The following is a 24,798-nucleotide window of genomic DNA, read 5'->3' as shown; positions in this document are numbered from 1 at the left end:
TTAAAAATCCACATCCCTAGGAAAGCCTCCCTAAACGAGTTGTAAAGAGTTGCAGGGGAAACATAAATTGCTCTTCCAAGCTATTATTAAGAACTGACTGGATCAGGAGACCAGAGTACCAACATAAGACCCTTGTATTCCAGTCAAGATACTGTAGTTTTTTCTTCCAAAAATATTTAGGTCAGTCAGTGAAGAAAAGCATTATGTTTAATGTTGTGTGCTCATATCCTCTAACTCCCTTCTTTGAGAATTATAAAGAATGTTTTGGCATTATATAGACATCCCCCTCCTCTTTCACAGATCTGCTTGCTCCCACAAATAATGCGCTGTGAGCTCTAGAAACTGATTAGTTTTTACATGATTGTAAGAGCAGATATGGGACGCAGGTGGCGCTGTGGGTAAAAGCCTCAGCGCCTAGGGCTTGCCGATCGAAAGGTCGGCGGTTCGAATCCCTGCGGCGGGGTGCGCTCCCGCTGCTCGGTCCCAGCGCCTGCCAACCTAGCAGTTTGAAAGCACCTCCGGGTGCAAGTAGATAAATAGGGACCGCTTACCAGCGGGAAGGTAAACGGCGTTTCCGTGTGCGGCTCTGGCTCTGGCTCTGGCCAGAGCAGCGATGTCACGCTGGCCACGTGACCCGGAAGTGTCTCCGGACAGCGCTGGCCCCCGGCCTCTTAAGTGAGATGGGCGCACAACCCCAGAGTCTGTCAAGACTGGCCCGTATAGGCAGGGGTACCTTTACCTTTTTAAGAGCAGATATGCTGTGATCAAACCAATGGCCCATCTAGTCTAGCATCCTGTCTATGGGAAGCCTACAAACAGGGTCTGGTCGGCAAAGCAGACTTAAGGAGATCACATATCCAGTGTTTTCCATAGTGTTTCACTTTCAGAAGAGCTAGGAAATTTCTCTCATAGTTTCCAAGTTAATGAGTAGCAGAAGGGAAAATCCATCCTGATGCAAGCAGGCTGTTTTGGAAGGCAACCCAAATTAGAATTGCATTCCCACTAAATTTTCTTGGGGTTTTTTCTGTCATTTTTGCAAAGACTGTGTAACTCCACACTTGTGATCGACAAGAAAAAACATGCATGTTGTCTCCTTCCAGAATAATTATCAGATTCTTTACATCAAACCAGAAAATGCCACAATGATTTCTTCCCTTTTTAAAATGTTTATTAAAGAAAATGAAGGCTATTGCAGGAGCATGAAAAATCTGCCTGAGGTAGATTTCAAGTCAAAAGGTAATCATAGCAAGTCAAAAGATAATCATAGCATTATTTAAGACAGAAAAAAACAGGAATGAATCATATTCAGCACCACATAGACTTCTCTCTTTATGCACTTCCTCAGGCTGAAGGGGAGAAAAAAAAATCAACATTATATTATGGGTGTTGTGTTTTTAGCAATTTCTATTAATTCAATTTATGTAAGTTTTTCAAAACTGGACCACACAGAAAGCTATTTGAAATTAAAATTACAAGCTCCATGAAATAATCAACATTCATGGTCCTTCAGAAACTACTTGATAACTGTTGTGCATAAACATTCTGGTTTTTTCCTACTCTGCAGAATGTCATCAGATTATTCTAACACCAGCCTCCTCTTAAAATCATTCCCTCCACTCCTGGACCAGTGGAAAGGATTCAGGAAAGACTATTACCTCCCTGTCTTAGGCCTTTCTATCACCAACTTCCCTGTGGGAAGGATCTTGATTATTATTATTTTTGTTGATATTGTTTATTGTATTTTTTACGAATTTAATGTTACTTTTAAGTAACATGGTAAGAATGTGTGACCCCCAAAGTCAGGATACTAATAATAAATAAAAATTATGTCAAACACAAGTGACAGCTTAACAAAGTTTGAACTTAATATGTAAGAAGCGGGTGGCAAGAAATTCTTCCAAACACCCTGTTTTTACCAAAAGTGAGAACATCAGTTAGAATCAGCACTTAGAATTTTACCTTGACTGAGTTGGAAGTTCTCTCCTGACCTTTTGCATTTTCTGACTTGTTTTTTTCTGATGAGTCCTTATTTTCTGAAGACTGCTTCCGGGACTTCTCAAATATATTAATACCCAGGATCTGAGCTACTTTGTCAAGCTCAGATTGTTTCTTCTCTGCAGCCTCTGCATGTAACTTCAGCTGAGAAATCTCGTTCATGATGTTCTCCTGTAGTTTGTTCACTTCTATTAGCAAAGGGTCTTTGTGTCCATCCTTCTCCCTACGTTTCTTCCGCAGCATCTCCCCTGAGTCGGTCAAAGTAGTGGAGTAGGAAGCATAAGAAAATCATGTTAACACATGCAAAATTATTTTGTGTACTTAAATGTGACCCACACCATTCTGTTAGGCCCAAATGCCAGAAAGTTATGTCCACATTACTGAATGCAGAACTGGCAATAATCAATACAGGATTCACAATAATTAATTCCTGTTTAGGATAATATTTAGGGGTGCCTAAATTAGTAGAAGTAAAAATAATCCTACACTTGGTATCACCACTATAGAGCATCACAGGGAAAAATGAGGCATAAAATGAGAGAAAACAGTACCTTGCTGTTTTAAAAGTCGTTCTAATTCAGTCCTGAGATAGTGCAGTTTCTTTTGTCGTGCTTCCTGTTCAGACCTCAACTTCTCTCTTTCCTCCATTACCTAGAAAGTTAATGAAGGAAACAAAGATATAAAAATACCCTCTTTCATCGACCAGTCAAAGAAACACTGGGATGACTCCCACTGCTTTTTCTTGAATTTGAGAAATTCCAATAATCATGTTAAAGTATCCTTGAGGATTAGTATCTGATGCAAATGCATCTCTGCTCAGAGGTTGCAGCTCATTTATTCTATGCTGTATCTATGTTGATTTTTCAATCAAAATAAAAGTTTAATAATTAAGTAACTTTTGCTTTTCTCTCAACTACAGAGGAAGTTCTCTGAAATGAGTGAAGGGGCTGCAGATGGAAAATGTTATTTAAAAAAATCATACACACCCCTTCCTGCTCACAGAAGCCTCCAGTCTGAAAGAATGCTCTGTCAAAGGAGGGACACAACTGGATGTTTAATTAAAATTAAGCATGCTTAAGCCCACTGAAATCAATGGGCTGCAGCACATACTAACTCTGTTGGAACGTAGCCACAATCTACTGCAATGTAATAATATTTAAGCATCCATTTTTGGAAATATTTGCCTGTTTTCCTGGTGAATTTAGTCTTGTACTAGTTACCATTCTAGAATCTTATTATTTAGTAAATGTTTCTCTTCACTCCTAAATGAAGACACCAAATGCACAAATGCAACTGAATATAAAAAGAAAACCTAAAAGAGATTTTTATGAGAACCTTGCTAATTTGGGATATTTCACAGGACTGTAATCTGTTTCACTTTGTTTCAAGAATTTTAAATGCTACTTGAAACACACTAAGAAACTCAACTCAGTAATAAGATGTGTCCTTGTTTCAAGTGTTTATAAGGCATCTCCTGCCACAGATTAATTGAACAGTCAAATATTTTTAAACACTGGAGGCACATTCTATTCCAAAAACAGCAATCAAGATTGAAAAATAAACACAGATACTCAGCATTCTTATGCCTTTAGATTGTGTGTTGTAAGAAACAAAATTATCAACATCATTAAAAATACTCACCTTTAGCTTCTGAGAAGCCCGATTTCTTTCATCGGATATTCTTTCTTTAGCACTTTTAAGAAAAGGCTGAGAAAACTGAGGGGATAATTTTGAGTAAGTCGTAGCACTAGGGATTTGTACAAGCACAGAGTCATCTCTCTTGGTATCGGGAGTCCCTTTGCCTGTGGAAACCGTCTCAATAACTCGGAGGTTGGGTCGCGTGGGATTTGGTGGTACTGTCAGTGTGACAAGCCCATGTACATCTGAAAGTGTGGGGTCAGCCTGCTGAGGAGCAGCATACATGGGCCAGCCAGATGCTGCATATGCCATATAGTGTCCATATGCATCATAACCAGGAGGGGGCATTGTGGGAGATGGATAGTTTTGCGGCAGTTGAGTTGCAGTGAATGGTGAAAAGCGAGAAACTCTATACCGGGAAACCGAAGTGGAAGTAGAAGACAAATTAGGAAGAGGTGGAGCCGACGGCATTAGAGATATTGGGGGAACAGACTGTTCTGGTATGGGAGTGGGATTATTTTGCCCTACAGTTATGCTTTCTGTGTGCTCAGAATTTGAAATAGAGGGTATATCTTTAGATGGCGGGAAAGAACCAGAGGGAGAGAGAGAGTGATGCTGCCTTGATTCTGGAGAATGAGTGTCACTACGACTACGACGCCTCTCCCTAGATTCCAATTTATGAGACGTTATTGAATGACGATCAGGAGAACGAGATGCTTTCTTCCCATGGAGTCGTTCCTGAGTGCGGGCAGCAAGCTTACCAATTTCAGTTACCCCAATGTCAAGACCAATAGTTTTGAGCAAGTCATGAATTTTCTCATACTCTGGTCTGGATTTTCCAGGTTTTACAGAGGGATTAGCAGGAGGAGAACTTTCTTTCAGGCTTTCAGGTTCTTTAACAACACTAAGTGTTGGCTTTAGAGTAGCAGGGGAATTAATGCTAGTGTCATCTTCATCATCGCCATAAAGAAACTTCTCTTCATCCTCAATGTCAGGAAAGCCACGCCTTCTCTTTTCCTGAGCACTGGTAGAATCTGCCATCATACCAAGAATGCGTGAAAAGCCACTCCCATCCTGGCTGGCTCTTTCATGAGGAAGTAAGAAGTCATTGTGCCGGTCTTCAGGCTCTGATATGGACTCATGATAGTCTTTCTGTTTCCAAAAACTGCTGAAATTCTGTTCGAAGGGGGAAGTGTTTTGCTGTTGGCCAGAATTTAGTTTCCAATTATGCACACTCCCTTGAGACTCTTTATTTGTAGATTCTGAAACTGCACTTTTGTTGAACTGTTTAAGGAAATTCTCCACCTCAGATGAAAAAGGAGCAATGCTGCTACGCTTCTGCGAAGGAGGATGATCTGTAATAAGGGGAGGCTCTTTGAGAGAGGCAGAACTGCTGGAAAAGACTTCAGGCTAAAAGAAAAAAGAAATAATTGTCATTTGTGAATACATTCAGTGATAACCAATAAAACAGACAAAACTTTGATACACCAGGATCGTAGCCAGTGGTTTAGAACAGTAACAGTCAACCGTAGGAAGGTGTGAAAGAGACACAGCAGTTCCTAAATATGCTGTTATTTTGGCATTTAAGATTCCACAACAGCAAGGGTGACCTGGGTATTGTAAAATAAGATTGCTTCGCAATTAAGTAAAATAAGATTTACTAAAAAGCAGCAAAGTGTAACTGACAGTTTAGTAAGGAGAGAAAAGAATGTAGGCCAAACCTGCACAGAAGAATCCTCCACGCGTTTCTTCAAAATGGACTTTTTGGGCATTGCTGGTGCTTCATCCGGTCTATAGAGATACCGAGGTTCAGAAGACTGCAGTGGGTTGCTCCTGTCAGGGATCATATAACCATGTCCAGGCAATTCTCGACTCAAATTTCTGCTCAGCTCCTCTTCTCTTTTTCTCCTAGCACTTTCAAGCTCACGGAAATCCAGATATGGTGGGCTTGGGCTCCTACTAGGACTTCGCTTACGATAGTTTCGTGTCCCTGGCAGGAAACCCTGAGGCTCTATGCTCATATCAATTAGTCTGTTGTCTCGGTCATATCGAGGACGTTTGGGCTCTCGCCCTCTATCCTCTGATGAATACGAGGACTTCCTAAGTAGTACACCATCCCTATCAGTTTCCCTTGGGAGAGCCTGTAGATGGTCATAGTTCATGTTGTAGTCTGATTGGTGGAGGAAAACATCCCTACTGTGAGAGTCCTCATTATGTCTCATACTGAAAGGACTAGAAGCATTTTCCTCACAGGAGGGATATCGCTCAAGGCTTCGAGGACGTGAAAGGCCTCTGCTAAATATTGGACCATCGGCCAAGTCATCCCTGATAAGAGAGGCACATAAGTTACAACAAAGTCAGCAACTTGGAACAGCATCCCCTGAACTCAGAGAGGCGTAAAATGCATGATTCATGCTTTGAAGCTAAGATGGCTGGTTCTGGAGATGCTGCATATTAAGCAATACCTTCACCACTCATTTTAGAGGTCTTGATATTTATGACCATGAGACATGCAACATAAACAGAGTGGGAGAGCCAAGACCTGAGAGCACCTTGTTCCATGAGTGAAATTTTGCCCACAGAACTCTGGATCCAACCAAGTATCTTTATTTTATACAGTGGTGCCTCGCAAGATGAAATTAATCCGTTCCGCGAGTCTCTTCGTCTTGCGGTTTTTTCGTCTTGCGAAGCACGGCTATTAGCGGCTTAGCGGCTATTAGCGGCTTAGCGGCTATTAACAGCTTAGCGGCTTTAAGAAAAAGGAAACAAACTCGCAAGAACTCGCAAGAACTCGCAAGACGTTTCGCAAGCCCATAGGGAAATTCGTCTTGCGGAACGAGTCAAAAAACGGAAAACTCTTTCGTCTTGCGCGTTTTTCGTCTTGCGAGGCATTCGTCTTGTGAGGTACCACTGTACAGCTTTTAAGCATTAGCCTAGCAGCCACAGGCAACAACGGGCTGCATGCAGGTGAGTGAGTAGGTTGGCAGAGGAGAGACAGAGCGTTCTGCTACTTCTGAGCCCAACAGAGAAACCCAGAGGCTGCCAGAGGAGGAAAGCCTCCTCCTCTTGGCCCAGCACAGAAACACAGTGTTCTGTTCCTCCTTTGCCCTGCAGGCTAGTAATTTTTGTAAGATTATTTCCAAAATACATATACACCTTAATTGTTTTATTTTAGTTTGGACTACATACATTAAAATTCATTCATTCTTATGTCTGACTGACCATCCAGGGAAGCAATAACTTCATCAGGATGAAAATAGGAGAAGTGAGCAACCTAACATTACTTAGAAGTATTTTTACACCATGGCTATTATGATTCCTCCATCATCAGCAACAATATTATAGAAGAAAACATAAGCATTTCCCCTGCTAGTATTTTCAAAACCTGCTTTCTGAGATGCCCCCCCCCAATGCACCCAGCATTTAGAAGACAAAATATCACTGGCCTTAACAGCTCAAAGATTTTTCAAGAAAAACAGTGAAGTTTATATAATATATGCATGTAATGTAATTTGTGAATGAACAGTGAAATGTGGTTTTGCTGATTTCTTGTGGTCTGACATTATGAGCAGCTCATCACACAAACTGCTCAAATAATCAGACCAAAGTGTCCCAACCTCAAATATGAACTGCAATACAGGACAGCAATGCCACTTTGACAGGAGCAAATAATACAGAATTACATTCTAAGGTTTTTCACAATCTATTGTGTATATCTGCAACCAAAAGGTAGTTGGTTCCCAGGAGAATAAGGTAGATAATGGCAAATGGGACTCAACTGATGAACTCAGTTATCAAACACAGTGCTCTGGTTTAGCTATAGCACTTAAGCCACTTAAGACCCAATTACACCTAAAATAAGTCCATAGGATCAGGATATCAATTGGAAGAGAGATTCAATCAAAATTATGTTTGTTACCAAGATTAAGTTGTCACTCTGAACTAGCTACAAACAATGGACAGTGCAAGTATCCTATATACAAATGGTGAATTCAGTTCTCCAGCATAGAAATTTACTTAGTCAAAAGAGCAGCACTGATGCACACGAGACAATTGTCAGCAGGCTCAGGAAGACCCCAAGATTTGTAGAAATACACAAAAGACTTAAGGCAAAAGAATCCAAATAACAATTGAGTATATCCAGTAGATCAGGGATGTCCAACCGGTCGACCGTGATCAACTGGTCGATCCCCGGGAGACTTGAGTCAATCATGGTCAATTTTTCCTTTGTGGGGGGAAAATAATAATAATAAATTTTATTTATATCCCGCCCTCCCCAGCCGAAGCCGAGGTCAAGGCGGCTAACAACAATAAAACAGTACAACACAACATAACACTCTAAAATCATTCATTATAAAAATAGAACCTGACCCTGGCCCCTTGCCCTGTCCTCCCCGTGAGGCATTTTGTTTCCTGATCAATCTTTTGGTGAGTGACTTTTCCCCCAAAAGAAAGCTCAACATTTCAGACCTGCCCCTCTAAAAAAAGTTTAACAACTTCGACTTTCCTCCATTAAAAAAATGACACCTGAACACCCCAAAAAGGGGGTAGATCACTGCCATATTTTTTTTCTGTGAGTAGATCGCAGTCTCTTGGGAGTTGGTTGTCCCTGCTGTAGACAACAAATACCAACTCACTGTTGAGGGGCATGGACAGAAGGAAAATCCTGAAAACAAGTACAGACAACTAGCACCCGAAGCATGGGCACTCAACTACAGGCCCAACTTGTGCCATCCTTGTTTTATGACTTTGCTGTTGCTTTTTATGTCTCAAAAACTCCTCTGTTTCACAAGAAATATCAGAAAAATAAAGAAAATGAAAGCAGTTTCATCCTAGAAATAGTAATTCCCACAAGAAGCACTAATTAGTAAGTTTACTAAATGGGTGCTTAATTCTCTCTTAAACTTCAATTCATTTTCAGAAAGTAAATATTTCAGTTCCGTATTTGCTGTTATTGCTAACCTCTTAGATTAGAGTCCACTAAAGATAAAATGAGCAGAAAAAAATAAGTAGTACTGTCGATTGAACAATTAAAAAACTCATGATTTCAATTAAGGAAAAATGATTAAAAACTAGCTTTGTACTTTTTTGCCCATCTCCCACCATTCTTCTTCAGAAAAGGTTGTGTGAAATTATCTGCATGCACCACACTCCTCAGATGCAGACATACCATATTTTTTGCTCCATAAGACACACTTTTCCCCTCCTAAAAAGTAATGGGAAATGTGTGTGTGTCTTATGGAGTGAATGCAGGCGGGAAACGCCCCCAAGAGCTGCACACACGCTCCGCGCGCTCTTTAAAGGGAGTGCGGCTCTTGCGGGCTTTTTCCCAAGGAGGGAGAAGGGCAGCCTGTCACTTACCCTTCCCCGTCCTCGGGGGAAAAGCCCCCAAGACCTGCACACACGCTAGGCGCGGCTCTTTAAAGGGAGTGCGGCTCTATGAGGTGGGAGAAGGACAGCCTGCAAGCGCCACACACACACTCCACGCAGCTCGTGAAACGGAGCGCTGAACAGAGCCTGGGATGCATACAGGCTCTGCTCAGCACTACCTTTAAAGAGCCGTGTGGAGCGTGTTTGCAGCTCTTGGGGGCTTTTCTCCTAGGAGGGAGAAGGGGAGCCTGTCACTGACAGCCTGTTTTCGGGGGAAAGCCTCCACACACTCCATGCGGCTCATGAAAGGGAGCGCTGAGCAGAGCCTGGGATGCATACAGGCTCTGCTCAGCACTCCCTTTAAAGAATATTTTTTTTCTTGCATTCCCCCTCTAAGAACTAGGTGTGTCTTATGGAGTGAAAAAATACGGTATTTTCAAAACCTCTTGTAATACTACTATTGATGCTAGCAGAGGAACACAGTTTTAAATCTATTGTTATCCACTGTGGGCAATATTGTTTACATTCTGCAAGAGTGGTATTCTGGAAGCTTGTCCTGGGTGTTTACTAAATATTCATACCAACTAGGCCCTGCTAAAGTGATGTTTTGGTGTGAAGAGTGCAGACTGAATGAAACACACTTGTTACAAACATACACCAACAGGCCACAATTCACACTACGTGTCCTACATATAGAAGAAGCGCATAAATAAATGACCCACCCATCCTATATAGCACTACATGTGAACAAGCACCCAGCAATTTCTTATGATTACAATCTCACTAAACTATAAATGGTCCACTCCTTCTCCAAAGCTTATTTACAATTCCTGGATCAAAGCAACTTTATTTCCTGTCACTGCAGTCAACGTTGTTGTGAACTTCTCTGAAGGATGACATTATACGTTAACTGTCTCTAAATGATTCCTCCCTTATATCCAAGTAAAATAATTAGTCATTTTCCACTGCCTTCACAAAAGCCAGCATGCCTTCGGTCTGCCTTCACAAAAGCCAGCATGACAAGAAGGCTAAAGAGTATTCATCAGATTTCATAAAAGATGCTCTCTTATTTATTTATATATACTGGGAATAAAGTAAAACTTTACCAGCACTGCTACTACCATACAGCAGGGAAGAACAAAATTTAAATGTACCCCTCCAGTCAAATGAGCTAATTAAAAAATAAAAATAAATTATGCTTCACAAGATTCTAACAAGAGAACACAAACTGCAAAAAGGATTGTTTGGGACCAAATGCAAGCTGTAAATTGACACCTATTCACTTAATTTTAAGCCTAGTTTATACTTCATAATTTGCTTTTAAGATGATATAGGTTAAACAGTAGCTGGAACCTGAGACAGTTACCTAGAAGTAAGCCCAGTGAACTCAATGGGATTTACTTCTAATAGGCTTGCAGTATAAGTTTACCAAACTTGACTACAAAATACAAGCCTGTACAAAATGGATCACTGCAATCATAGTATCACAGAACTGATATAGATATGGCACGCTAACTGAAGTAAGATCAGCAGCAATGGTACATAGGACAAATGTGTTAATTTCAGAATTTCACCAATTTAAGCAATGGTTAAATAGTCTATCAAAATGTTTTTTGAGATTGTTAGCAATTCAGCTATAAAGGACAGTCCGCTGTTACCAGCAACTGAGACACATAAAAACTTTATCCACAGTAGTTCACCACTGAAATAAATTCTCATAAAAACTCAAGAGTGTTGATCTAGTGAGAATCTTATGTTGCCTTCAGCCAACTAGCTGTTTAACTTCCTAATTTATTTATTTTTTTATCTTCAACTTTCTCCCTTTCTAATTTATGGGCATTTATAATATATTCCATCACCATCAACAACATGGTTAAAATTACAACAAGCATACATTCATATTATTCCTGTACTTGTATGCATTTAGTTCTTCAGAATCTAATCTTAGAATCATAGAATCATAGAATCATAGAATCATAGAGTTGGAAGAGACCACAAGGGCCATCGAGTCCAACCCCCTGCCAAGCAGGAAACACCATCACAGCACTCCTGACATATGGTTGTCAAGCCTCTGCTTAAAGACCTCCAAAGAAGGAGACTCCACCACACTCCTTGGCAGCAAATTCCACTGTCAAACAAGCTCTTACTGTCAGGAAGTTCTTCCTAATGTTTAGGTGGAATCTTCTTTCTTGTAGTTTGGAGCCATTGCTCCGTGTCCGCTTCTCTGGAGCAGCAGAAAACAACCTTTCTCCCTCCTCTATGTGACATCCTTTTATATATTTGACATCCTCTATGTGACATCCTTTTATATATCTTACTGCACAATTTTAGTTTAAGAGCTACCACCGGGTTTTGGCAACTACTTGGGAGTACCAATACGACATAAAAGTGAAGAAAGCAAAACATCTCTGTGAGATTCTTGATATATTCCATCCAATACAATTTCCATACCATCTCACAATTTCCATACAATTTCCATACCATCTCACAGCAAGTTGGTGATCATTTACATCACCTATGACACGAGAACTAAAAGGTGTAATTCTGAAAGGCTATTCTTCAGAGGCATACCTGTCCAAATCACTCAGACTATCAACTGGTGAGCCTAGTCTATCAGATATTCTCTTTCTCTCAGGTGTGTCAATGCCGTAACGGTCATTGCCAACTGTGATCCGTAAATTCTGTTCCACTGAAGACTCAGAATGTCGACTTGGAGAATGCCGGCCTGGGGAACGTGAGTGCCGGCCCGGGGAACGTGAGCGCCGGCCTGTGGAACGTCTCTGCAATTGGAGAAAAATACAGTTCCATCATGCTAATTATTAGGATAGATTATGTTATTGTTGTAAGCTGCTTTGACATCACCTTTGTTGCTTTGAAATGAAAACTAATCAAATTAAAGGAATAAGCCAAAACCACTGTGAAATCAAGCAATTTAAAGTGTCAACGCCAACTTAAATCAGACAATGCATGTCAAACTTGCACTCATCTGCACTGAAGGCATCTGTGAACACATGTGTAGGCAATGAAACTAGATTGACAACTTTACCATTAAGAAAAATTGCAGCCAGTGATGTAGGGCAGAAAATATCCCCAGTGATGTTTGTTTCCACAGAATATTCTCACTTTATTGGAATATATTGTTTCATAAAATTAATTAGTAATAAAATGGATGGAAAGAATAGAGTTAAATTTGGAGCATTTCAAAGTTTCAACATTTTTTGAGTTAGATGACTGTCTCTGGAAAGCATCTTCTCTCTCACATGAGAACTACTGATTTGCAGATTTGTGTGCTCAAGCATGCATGTATAAACAAGGCTTAATTAAAATCCAAAAACCAAATACAGTGGTACCTCTGGCTGCATACACCTCTGGTTGTGTATCCTTCGGGTTACGCACGCGGCAAACCCGGAAGTATTTTTCCAGGTTTTGTCACGTGCATGCGCAGAAGCGCTCTACCGCACCGTGTGCAGAACAGGCACCTCCAGCTGCAAATTTCTCAGGATCTGACCAGAACTCCGGAACGGATCCCATGCACAACCGGAGGTACCACTGTAATTCAAATAAACTAAATCCAATCCCAATCAATTTAAGGCACTGAAAAAGTCTGATTCAAAATTATCCAGAAAACTCATGTAACTGCTTTGCCACAGTACATGACTACCGGTGAATTCATGTTTATAAATATACAATTTTATATTGGTAGTTTTATAAACTCCACCCATGTATCACTTATGCCATGAGCAGAAATAAAACCATAATTGCAGTTTGGGGCTCCTTTATCTAACCTGGAAGTGACTTATGCCCCTCTCAAGTAGGCTACTGTTCACTTTTAAGTTGGGTTTCAACTCCCCAGCTATCACAAGTTTTCAACCTTTCCTTTTCAGAACACTGGGCAGCAAGTCAGCAGTCTGGATTTTCAGGAAAATCTTTTAAAAAGTACTATTAATTTCCAGGACTCTTGCCTGAGTATTGTACTTTATACATGGCCTGAGTCAATTTCACTATTTTTTAATGCCACTGAATATTTGGGGAAAGCTCCTGTTCAGTTGGTTGGGCTGATCACAAGCAGCTCTGCTCATTCTAAGCCAGAAGATCAAAAAGGACCAGTAGCAGGTTATTACTCATACTCTAGGAGCTTTAATGAAAGGTCCTCACAATTCTGTTCAGTTTTCTTGATCTACATATTACATCAGTGCTGTGCCCCCAGCACTATTTTCCTTAGAGCACAGGTAGCTAACCCCTGGCCTGAAGCCTCCCAAACCATTTCCCTGGCCCTCTAAAGAACCTACCAATTTTGTGAGCAAATAAGAGAGACATAACATTGGGGTGGGTGAAGTAAACAAAAAAACCACACACAGTCTAGTGCCCTGATGGCAATCCAATCAGTCCCTGCCCAGCCATCAGTCTGATAACTTGATGAACAGGGAGGTCCCTGCTGGGCTGGGGAATGTGAGGGCCAACTTGGGGAACAGCTAAGGGCCAAGGGCCTGTGCCCTGTGTGCACATGTGAGTGTGGGCATGGAAGCATGGGGGGGCCACATCCACCACTGGCATGAGGTCCCTGGAGTTCTGGTTAAATGTGTATGTGGCCCATGGGTTTTAAAAAAAAAAAAGTGCTACCCTACCATTAAATGCTTTTTATCTATAATGATGGGAAAGGATTTGGCCCCACACTGTTTACAGCAGTTTTTCCTCAAACCTGAGTCCCCAGCTGTTGTTGGACTACAACTCCCATCACCTTAAGTTAGCAGGACCAGTGGTCAGGAATGATGGGAGTCGTAGTTCAACAACAGCTGGGGATCCAAGTTTGAAAAACACTGGAGACTGCCACCTCTAATTTCCAAGAAATTGTGTGCTAGGCTAAAAAAAAAAATCACTCTTGATGTCTGCCCACATAACTGATTTATTTCCCTCAGTAAGGGCATAAGTATTTTCTAGTACTGCTTTAAGAGATGGCGTATTAAAAGTTTTTATTATATAAACTTAATTTGTCTAACAGCAATCCTAAACACAGTTATCAGAAATCAAATCCAATTGAATATAAAGAGACTTATTTTTGAGTCAATATGCTTAAGATTGTGTTATATTCCGCTATCCCCAACAAGCATAGGAAAATTATAAATCAAAACAAATATACTAAAACTCTTCTAAGGTTACAACTGCAAAGCAGTAGAGCAGAAATTAAAAGATGATGAATTGTGAGGTAAGCCAAAGGCTAATAGACATATGTATTTAAAATTTATTTGGGTTTCATACCTATAAACAATCAGAACATTAAAAATCAATTATGAAATATTTATACTTCCTAAATAATCTATTTAATTTCAATATCCCCATCTAAGAAACTGTTCCTCAGATGCTTAGCTGAAATGATTTTCAAACTAGCAGAATTTCTGAAAATCAAAGGCCAAAAGAGAAGTGAAGTACTTTGGGAACCAAAACAATTACAATTGCAACCAGTGTCATTATGTGCGTATTTACTCAGAATGACTCCACTATGTGTAGTGGGACTTATTTCCTAGTTAGGTAATTTATGTTGCAGCCTCGTATATGGACAACTGCTTAACTACTTTTCATTCCTGTATAAATATTGCTCCATTTATTTTATTTTTGTTTATCTTACCTATTCCCATATACACCTGTGAAAATGGACACAATTATTATTTTCCAAAGGACAGGTTACTTTAGCCATTTGCTGTATGACCTAGCCTGTTTATTAACCCTACTGATTTCTCCCGAAATATATTTCAAGTACTTATACTATGTTTAGTTTCAAACTTAGCATGGTCCTACCTTCCTATTCAATCCACAAAGAACTAAGCTCCCACAACCCACAAGCATTCTCTGCTTTTCTAAGAAAGAATAATGACCAAAGAACCTGAAAATAAATTCCCCAAAACATGTTGGGCAACCCTACCATTAGGAAATGAAGAGTGCACCGTAGGCAACTGCTTTAAAGGGTAATGGAAGGGCAGTGAATTTGTAGTAGTCTGTTATTGTTATTATCTTCCTACTGCCAGCAAGGGGGGTGGAAGAGGTTTTTCTGGATTTTCTGTCTCATGTTCCAAAATCACTGAACCAGCCTTGGATACCAAAATCACTGAACCAGCCTTATGAACCATAAACGGAGGGCAGGTGTACCACTTGCTCCTCCACCTTAGGCAACCTCTTAGGCCAGCTCTAAACTTACTGAGACGTCTTACTAAATTAAATTACTCCCAAGTAAGTGTGTATAGGCTTGCGTCCTCCGTGACTTTTTTTTGGGGGGGGGGGGAGCCCGCCAACTTTGGCTGAACAACTATGCCTTTGTGTTAGTCCTCCCCTAACCAAAACTGTGCTTGCAGGTACAACTGTTGGGGGGATGCAAGAGGTTGCTAAGGCCCTGGCCCAGCGATGTGAGAGGTCTTTGTGCACTTCGGGAGCGCGAAGGGAAGGGTCGCCTTTCCTGAAACCTGCAGGAAAGGTGACGACAGGAAGAGACCAAAGGGGATATATCCTCCGTTTGTCACCACTTCGGTGTATGGCTCAGGCGAGCAAGCGAGCAGCCAGGCAGGGAGCCGTTACCATGGCCGTGAGGAGGGGGGATAAAGGGGAGGGCGGACTAATATTCCCAAGGCCCGGTCCTTAGGTCGCTATGCCGGGCAAGCCTGCTCTGAGCCGGCTCGGCTCCGGCTCCCCACGGACGGAGACCGTACCCGACTACTGCGGCGCGGGGACGGCGAGCGGCGAGAAGAGCGGCTGCTGGACGGCGAACGGTACCGGCGGCCTCGCGGGGAAGGCGAGCGTGAGCGGCGCGGGCTCCGGCCCCGCGTCGAACCGGAGGCACCGGAGCGGGAACTGCGCGAGCCCGAGCTACTGCTCTCTTTGGACCGGCTGGAGGAAGACACGCTACTGGTACGGTACATGGCGCTGCCGGCGGTGGTAGTAGTGGCGGCGGCGGCGGCGGCTCAAGGAGCCCCGGAGGCCGCCCGCCCTCACTCCTCGCCGAGGCCGCTCCTCCTTGCTCCTCCTGCTGACCATCCTCCCTCAGCACGCTCCATTCGTGCATGCGCGCGCGCACCGGACGCAAACGCAAGAGCCTGAGGTTACAAAAAGCTTCCTCGGGCTGCCCCGACAAAATGGCGGATAGGGAAATAGCGGTCACGTGCCGCGTGCGAGGCCGAGGGAAGAGGCGGGGTTGGGGGGGGAGATGCGTCGCGAGACCATCAGCGAGCCCTGCGAACGGCTCACGGACGGACGAAATGGCGGGGGGCGGGCCCGGGCCCTGAGTCACGTGATAGGGAGGAAGGTAAGCGCAACGGGAGGCGGTCCCCAGTGTAAACTGCAGTGTTATTAGGCTGCCCGCCTTATTAGGTCCAATCTCCGCCTCCCATGTGTGCGCTAAATCTCCCCCGTCAACGTCCTCTGAGCTTAATATGTCTGCTGGAAAAAGTTTAGTAAACTAAGGAGGTTTACCTGTTAGCAACGTGCGGAGGGGAAGCGTCACCTGTTGAATGCATGCCTGTGACGCGCTTCATTCAGGATATGAATTTAGATGCATGGATTCAATTCTAGTGAATGATTTCTGATCAGTTTTTAACTGTTGTTCATGGTGATGCTGTTCTCGTTGCTGGTTTTAGTTTTGTGTTTTCTTGAATTGTTTTAATATCGTATGCAAGCTGCTTTGGGGACCATTCATGGGCAGTTAAGGGCATAGATGTTTTTGAGTAAATAAACAAAATACTTCTGAATAAACATTCTTAAGAATACCATTGGTCACAGAGAAAGTTTGATCATAAAATTTATCCTTATCTTCAGTAATATCGCGAAAACAAGATAAGGCAGAACAAAGTCGAATGTGAAGGGAGTTACCATAATTCAAAGGCTAAGGACACTTACATAGGAAGTCATTGGTAAATGGCGAATCTCTAGTAGTGTTTAACCACCTGTTTGGAGGTTACTATATATCATTAAAATGCAGTGAAGATTTTAGGTAAGTGTCAATTACTTTTTGTGTTGAATTTTCAGTTGAGAGGTCTTCTGGTCTTTTTATCAGGAATTAGAAGGCAGTGAGGAATGACAGGCAAGTTTTACCAGCCAACTGATTTGTTGTCTACTTTGCTGCATCACCTTTAGCCTCTGGGATGGCAGGCAGATAATACCCACCAACTAAGCAAATTTGGCCCATGGGCTGCCAGAGCTGTAGCATTTTGCATGCAATCCTGGGAATCTTGAGGTAGAGCTGGGAAGGTGTTCTGTCTGAAATTCTGGAAAGTCATTGCCTGTCAGTGTTGATAGTACATACTAAGTTAACTGACCAATGGTCTGAATAGGTATCAGGCAGCTTCCTTTGTCCCTGTCTCTGAACCCTACTTGACATTTTGCCTTTGGGGATTTTTGAAACAGAAGCCAAGTTATAAAAGAGATCCGTATGGATCATCATAGTACTTACAAAGGACCCCCTCAAAACCACCATCAAATCATAGACTACCTCACACATATGTTCTGTGATTTGGTGGCTTTGTTGTCAATAGATGTAAAAATCATGAGGATTCTTGCCTTGGATCAATATATATATTTTTTTGTGGTGCTGCCGAACACTAGAGCTGTGATTTATGTTCTGCTCTATTTCAATAATTTTGTGTACACTCTAACTCTCATGATCCACTGCCCTGGAGGGGTGGGTGGGATGGTTGGTGGACTCCCTCTGCCCAGCCCAGAAGGTTGTAAAGTCAAACTATGGGAAAGGATCTCAACATTACATAACCAGCAACGCGATTAGTTCACCCGCTGCCAGCTTCTGCTCGCCCTGCCAACATGCCGAGACACCCTCCCACCCTCTAGAGGACGCTAGAGGGAAAGTAAGTTGGTTGCAGCAGGGGAACGAAATGCCCATAGACGAAAAAAGGTATAGAGCAACATACCTGTGGCTTCCTGTTTTTGGAGGGGGCGGGGCTTTCATTTTACAATGAAAACAGCCTCCTCATTCAGGGAAGCGCAGGTCAAACTGGGCTGGGGTTTGATGGGGGCGATGTAAGTGACCACTCAACTGACATTTGCTTTAACGCGAGGTATGTTTTGAATGGGTTGTCTTTTTCTGTTCTGCATTCTGTTTTCCATACAATTGTGTGGAGCATTGCAGCTGATATAGAACACCGGCGCGGGCGAGTTCACATGAAATACCTGTAACGTTTATTGTGATGTCGTTGCTCTCCTATCTCTCTGCTCGGCGGACGATTGCATCCCTGACGTTGCATTTTGCCAACAGGTGATAAGTTCTCAAAGCTGTCTATGAAATACCTCCCGAGTCCGAGGATAACAAACGTTGCATCCAACGTTAGTTACACTCAAACTAGACCCGTTGAAATGAGCAGGCACATTAATTTCAGTGGGTTTCCTCTGAGCAAAACGTATAAAGTTGGATACAGCCTTGGTCTACATAACATGGTTGCTGTAAGCCACACTCTGCCCGTTTCCTCACTTGCAACAATGAGACAATAAGGTACTGTATTGCAAAACTGCTATAGATCACTCTCGGCCACTCGACCTTGCACTAGGAGGATTTAACAGCAGGCAACCCGCAGTACGAGCACAATAAATCCCAGCCTCCCCGCTCCTGCTTAAATTTTAAAACCAGCCTAACACAATACGCACACGTGTTGGTGTCGTTGCAGATCCCACTTGGGTTATTCCTTGCTTTCGCTTCTACTTTAGTTTGCTCAGTTGGCGAGGGGAGAGACGGGAAAGCACAGCTGTGATACAATCCCGGATTCCCCTATTGTTTCCTATTTAGCAACTCTCACTTTCACGTTTCCGAGGTATGAAAAGGCAAAGCAAAACACAGTGGCAAAAATAACCAGGAAGCTCAGCGTTGTATTTATTTATTTATTTGCTCATATGGAAGGAGCCGGCTTTGGAGTTCCGGTTCTGCCGCTGAGTCAAGGTACTGCCTGGGAAAGAAAGGGCTTCGGTGGGTTGAACTATCCCGTCTCTGGGTAGGTCGACCGAAGCCTCCGTGAGGCTGGGGACCGACTGGAGGAGAGCGCCGGAGAGGAGGCTGAGCGGAGCCACTCGGCTTCTCCCACCCGCTCGCTCTGCTTCGTAGAGTAGGCTTCCGCCTCTCCTATGTGCACCCACAGCTCCCTGGAGGCTCTTTTGCACTGCTCCGTTGCTCCTACGGAGGAAAAGGCATTTGCAACGTGCAACGGAAATTTTATGGTCACGTTTCAGAACACACGGTAACGATAAACTCCAAGCCTTCATGTCATTATCCATCTGTCCATGCTAAGTCGTCGTGCGAAGGCGAAAGCCTTCCTTCACACCGGGCTTTACCGTGAGTTTGAGGCCGAGGCCATGATTTCTAGGCATCGTTCACACGAGGTTGCCCTCAATCGGAGGCGCCCTGCCTCCTTTTAAGGATTTCCCCCATCCTTAAAAAAATCTGAAAAGAAACTCAGCTGTTCTTGCCTGGCTGCCCTGCAGACAGTTGCTGTTCGGTTCTCTTCATTTTAAAGTAGCACCAGAAAGATCTGTGCGATCTGAGGAAAGCCTGGGAGGAGGCGAGGGGTAGGAAATCCGTAGTTTGTGTTTGTTTGCAGAGTGGAAAGGAAAAAGAGGACCTTCCTTCTGCTTTCTCACTCCCAGCCATTCACTGAAAACTGGAGAACCCACATAATAATAATGGGGGTGGATAGGCAACATGGCTTTGACTTTGATAGAGGATGGAGGTTAGTGCTTGTATGAAGAAGCAGCACTTTGGAAGCCTTAGGTCTTAAAGGAGAAACATCTACTTGGCTGTTTGGTTTGTAAAACAATTGATTGCATTTAGGATCCTGCCCTTGTATGGACCTGCCCTGAAAAGATCTGAAGTGTTGGCAAATCACCACCACCTCATTTCAGTACTCATTGACAGTTTCAATGAAACCTGCAGTAATGGAGAAGATTCTGTGAAAATGCATTTCTCTCAAAGGACTGACTACAGCCACCACTCCTGCATCCTGGGATGGGGGGATTTTTATGCAGGTTAGACCTGGATACCTCTTTACCATCACCAGTCATGTTGGAAACTTTAGCAGAAGGTCTCCCTCTCAAAAGTGCCAGCGTACAAGATTTTGTATTTTATGAGATTAATTATGAATTTTATTACTTTTTCCGACAGCTGGAAAAATGGTAGGTGGAATTAATGTGTGTATCTCATTTTGCAGTGCTTGTACAAAGAAGAGAAGGAAATATAGTGGTAAAAGGGTTTTATTCTTCATTGCAAGAATGTTCAGGTTGTGGCATAAATTACTTCTTTTTTATGCTTCATTCATTGTTTCCCTGTCTTTTCCTTTAGAAACTCTTGACCGTTGTACTTGTTGCTGACAGAGGATGGAGGAGATCCTAGCCAATCTGTGTGGGACCAGTCCCGTAAATCCACTCCCTGTCTGGGTCCACAGCAATGTCGGGCACTGTTTTAACCAGCTGATTTTGAACACTATACCTCACATGGTCCTTGCTGTAATAAGTGCCTGCTACATAGGAACACCAAGGTATAGTGAGAGGTGTGAGCAACATCTGGCTTATTCATACAAATATGTATATTGTGTGCCTAAGCTCAGTGGGGTTTTTTTGAGGGGTAAGGTAAGGTAAAGGTACCCCTGCCCGTACGGGCCTGTCGTGTCTGACTCTGGGGTTGTGCGCCCATCTCACTTAAGAGGCCGGGGGCCAGCGCTGTCTGAAGACACTTCCGGGTCACGTGGCCAGCGTGACGAAGCTGCTCTGGTGAGCTGGCACCAGCACAGCACATGGAAACGCCGTTTACCTTCCCGCTATAAAGCGGTACCTATTTATCTACTTGCACTTAAGAGTGCTTTCGAACTGCTAGGTGGGCAGGAGCTGGGACCGCAGACGGGAGCTCACCCCGCCGCGGGGATTCGAACCGCTGACCATGCGATCGGCAAGCCCTAGGTGCTGAGGATTTACCCACAGCGCCACCCGCGTCCATTTTTTTTGGGGGGGGGACTGTTAAAATTAAAGTGATGGGACATTCCTGAGCCATGATATATATATAGTGAAATTATCACCCTCCTTGGCACCCTCTTTATGTAGTCAGAAACTTACTTGGTTTTCTGACTAACGAGGCAATTAAAGTAACAACCAAAGAGTTAGTCCCACTGAAACATACATAAGATAGACCATACAGAGTCGTTTAATTGTTGTCACAGGAATAATTGTAAATGTGTATGTTCAGAGGGTTGAATCTTTTTTTCTTCTAATGAAAAAATAATTGCGAATAGTGTGTCGGACAGCACAATTATTTTGCCTGAATCAGTGTAGCAATTCTTGTGTACTGAATGATGCTTGAGAGGCCAGGCAACGAGGCGTGCAGACTTCCAAGAATGATGAATAAATAGTGAGAGGGCATCAGAAAAATGGATAAGATCATTTCATAACACTTGCTCCTCTGTCTTTACTAGGTCTTTAGGTTCTCGGACTGTGTACAGAACTGGGTGGAAATGCAGAATTGCTGCGTCCTTTATCTTTGCTGGTTTGTCCATCCTTGACATAATTCCAGCAGCCATTTGGCGACAGAAATTGGACCCCTTGTACCTGGAAGTATTAGCAAGTGGCACAGGCACATTGGCATGGCTTACTCACAGCCTGGCACTACTTGCTCTCTACAAGTCTCCATACAGCTTCAATCGTGGCCCTACCATCCTACTAATCCTTGCCTTATTTCCAATCCCATCACTTATTATAACCTTGGTGTGGCGCTGCCAGACTGAGATGGGTGGTCAGCAGCTTCAACCTGACACCGTTTTTCGACTGTCTATCCTCTGCCTTCAGTTAGCTTCTCTGCTTCTCTATGTAGTTGGGTATATCATTCCTACAACCAGCAGGCTAGACTATTGCTCTCTCAATGATTCCTGGCAGCAAGAGCCCCTGGTCACAGACTCAGGGATCCCCGCACCTTCTTGGCAGGGAGTGGCAGAGGATGGAGAGAGCTGGCTCTCGTGTTTCTCTTATGCTTGGATGAACCCTCTGATGAAGCGTGGCTACCTGTGGATGCTGAATCGGCCACAGGATGTCTTTCAGCTCCCTCGACAGCTCCAGGCCAATGCAGTCTGTGAACACTTCTACTCCTGCTGGCGGAAAAAAGCAGCTCTCAGCCAAGAGGATAAAGAGACTACATCTTCAACGGACAGATCATTTGCCAAAAGTAACGTGAGAACTGACGAATTCTCATCTCCAGCACATCCTTGTGATACCCAAAAGCCTGTACATCTCCTATCAGTGTTGCATGCTGCCTTTGGGCTACGCTATTACTCTCTGGCCCTGCTCAAACTGGCTGGCAGCCTTTTGGCATTCTCTGGGCCCCTGCTTCTGAACCTGCTGGTCAGTTTCATGGAGTCACGCCAAGAACCTCTCAGCAATGGGATCATGTATGCACTGGGACTCTTTGCTGGTACCTTACTGGGTGCCCTATTGCGTAACCAGTTCAGTTACCAGATAAACAAGATGATGCTTATGGTGCGCACTGCAGTTATCTCTGCCATCTACCAGAAAGCCCTCCGGGTGAGTGGCAGCAGTCTGGCTGGCTTCACCACTGGCGAGATTGTCAACTTCATGAGCACCGACACTGACCGCTTGATCAATTTCTGCCTCAGTTTCCACGAGCTGTGGAGTCTTCCCTTCCAATTTGCCATCACCCTCTACCTCTTGTACCAGCAAGTAGGCATAGCATTCCTGGGAGGCCTGGCTCTGGCTCTGCTTCTTGTGCCCATCAATAAAGTGGTTGCCAATCGCATCATGGAAAACAACAAGGAAATGCTGAAGCACAAAGATGACCGTGTCAAGGTGGGATATGTGATATTTGAAGGCTTGCCATACTGCTTGTGATTTAGGCTTAAAGCTGTTGACTTATTTAGGTATTCATGTTAAAAATGTTGAGTAGCAGAAATAATAGCTGGATGTTGCAATGATTTATCAGGAAATAAATAGCCAGCAGTATAGGTTAACCAGCAAACACACACACAATTCCAAGAGACGATATGTCACCAAGTTCCAGAAACTGACCTACCATGAAATGAGAGCCTTGAAGGCCACCTAGTCTTCCTTGATGCAGGAAATCCAGAGCAAGCACATTTCCACTGCACATTGTAATGGGCAGTGGTATGTCCAGGTCTGAGGCAGAGATCTTACCCAGCTCTGGTGTCAGAGGTCCTTTAACAAGATACAAGGAGTTGAAGCTGTGACCTCTTGCATGTGCTCTAGCCCTCCTCAGGGGATGTTTCCCTTTGTATACAGTTTCACTGAAGAAATTTGGGTTTCTGGCTACAGTACTTTAAATGGATCATCCCAGAATTTGTGTTGCACTTTGTTTCCCCGATACATCACCAAGCAAGGAGAGAACATGACTTTGATTCTGTGCTGTGTCTCATATAGCTATCTTAGGCCCTAGCTGAAATAGAAGGCATTGTGCTTGTGACAAAGAGATGCCACTGATTGTTGTGTTGCATCTCCCTTTACCTGCAGCTGATGACGGAGTTCTTGTGTGGCATGCGAGTGATCAAGTTCTACACCTGGGAGCAGCATTTCGCCAGTAGAGTGTATTCTTGCAGAGCCAAGGAGTTGAAGAGCCTTCGAGCAATCAAATACCTGGATGCTGTGTGTGTCTACCTCTGGGCAGCATTGCCTGTGGTTGTCTCCATTGTCATCTTCATCACTTATGTTCTACTTGGACACCAGCTCTCTGCTACCAAGGTAAGAGCTGTGCCCATTCCTTGATGATCCCTCTACCTGGGATACGCAGCTGACTCCTTATGTTATTCCAGCTTCATTGGCTGCCCATTCATTTCCAGGTTCAATTCAAAGTACTGGTCATTTACCTTTAAAGTGTTACACTGTTGGGGCCAGGATACTTAAACAACAGTCATCCTATATGATCTTGTCCACCCAATGACATCAACTGGGAAGGTCCTTTTGTATGTCTTGCCACTGTCAGAGAAGAAGTTGGTTGGGATGCACAAAAGGGCATCTTCCATTGCGATACCCCAGGAGATTTGTATCTTTCCTAACAATTAGCTCGTTGAAGGCAACTTTGTTCCATCATGCTTTCTGTATTTCCCCCTCCACTGCTATTTGTTTGTTTTAAGTTATTTTGGTTTTATTGTTCATTTTACATTTATTGGGTTTCTTTTTGTTTTTTAGTGATGAATGTTCACTGTCATGGGATAGAAAGGTTGTTTCTTTTATATAAATAAATGAACAGTTGAATAAACTGTCATGGTGTATGCAAAGGCTTCAGAAGGTATCACCGCTCAGGCAAACTTCCAGCAATTTTAAACATTGCTGTTATTGAAGAGCAATAAAAAGGGGGAAATAAAATTGCTTTTAGTGTCAGAAGTAAGGACCTCCTACCTGAGTGATAGCTTTCCCTGGAATGTGAGAAGTAAGTGGCTTCACAAGTGAGACAGACTCTATACAGAGCATTGCCTAGACAAAACAAGTTTCATTGTCTTTGAAGCTTTACTCTTTTATTACAAAGAAAGGTAAAGGTAAAGGTACCCCTGCCCGTACGGGCCAGTCATGTCCGACTCTGGGGTTGCGCGCCCATCTCACTTAAGAGGCCGGGGGCCAGCGCTGTCCGGAGACACTTCCGGGTCACATGGCCAGCGTGATGAAGCTGCTCTGGCGAGCCAGCACCAGCGCAGCACACGGAAACGCCTTTTTCCTTCCCGCTATAAAGCGGTACCTATTTATCTACTTGCACTTAAGAGTGCTTTCAAACTGCTAGGTGGGCAGGAGCTGGGACTGAAAGACGGGAGCTCACCC

General features: G+C 43.4%; 2 protein-coding genes across 12 annotated transcripts in view; one reads left to right on the top strand and one right to left on the bottom strand.

The window, feature by feature from the left end:
• ZNF318 (zinc finger protein 318) overlaps positions 1-16,141 on the bottom strand; it is a 24,735-nt gene extending 8,594 nt beyond the window's left edge. For 2 of the 4 annotated variants that reach the window (XR_013836942.1, XM_079969417.1), the window contains exons 1-6: positions 15,699-16,140; positions 11,575-11,783; positions 5,355-5,958; positions 3,637-5,043; positions 2,547-2,646; positions 1,960-2,243 (exon numbers count right to left, since the gene is read on the bottom strand). Coding sequence is in view for 3 of the 4 variants with exons in the window: in XM_079969417.1 (XP_079825543.1) it covers positions 1,960-2,243; positions 2,547-2,646; positions 3,637-5,043; positions 5,355-5,958; positions 11,575-11,783; positions 15,699-15,908 (2,814 nt within the window). In the remaining variant the exon portion in view is untranslated. Of the gene's footprint in view, positions 1-1,959; positions 2,244-2,546; positions 2,647-3,636; positions 5,044-5,354; positions 5,959-11,574; positions 11,784-14,920; positions 14,939-15,698 lie in introns of those variants that run through there. The other 2 variants (XM_079969418.1, XM_079969419.1) reach the window with 2 other exon arrangements.
• ABCC10 (ATP binding cassette subfamily C member 10) overlaps positions 15,775-24,798 on the top strand; it is a 26,360-nt gene continuing 17,336 nt past the window's right edge. The window contains exons 1-4 of one of the 8 annotated variants that reach the window (XM_079969462.1): positions 15,775-15,897; positions 20,318-20,525; positions 21,441-22,821; positions 23,500-23,727. In XM_079969462.1, coding sequence (XP_079825588.1) covers positions 20,353-20,525; positions 21,441-22,821; positions 23,500-23,727 — 1,782 coding nt within the window. In that variant the 5' untranslated portion in view covers positions 15,775-15,897; positions 20,318-20,352. Of the gene's footprint in view, positions 15,898-16,231; positions 16,292-16,865; positions 16,976-17,914; positions 18,054-19,009; positions 19,316-20,317; positions 20,526-21,440; positions 22,822-23,499; positions 23,728-24,798 lie in introns of those variants that run through there. The other 7 variants (XM_079969461.1, XM_079969458.1, XM_079969464.1 and 4 more) reach the window with 7 other exon arrangements.

This window comes from Podarcis cretensis (genome assembly GCF_951804945.1).
Source record: "Podarcis cretensis genome assembly, chromosome: 3".
NCBI lineage: Eukaryota > Metazoa > Chordata > Lepidosauria > Squamata > Lacertidae > Podarcis > Podarcis cretensis.
This window is presented reverse-complemented; position numbering and strand designations above follow the sequence as displayed.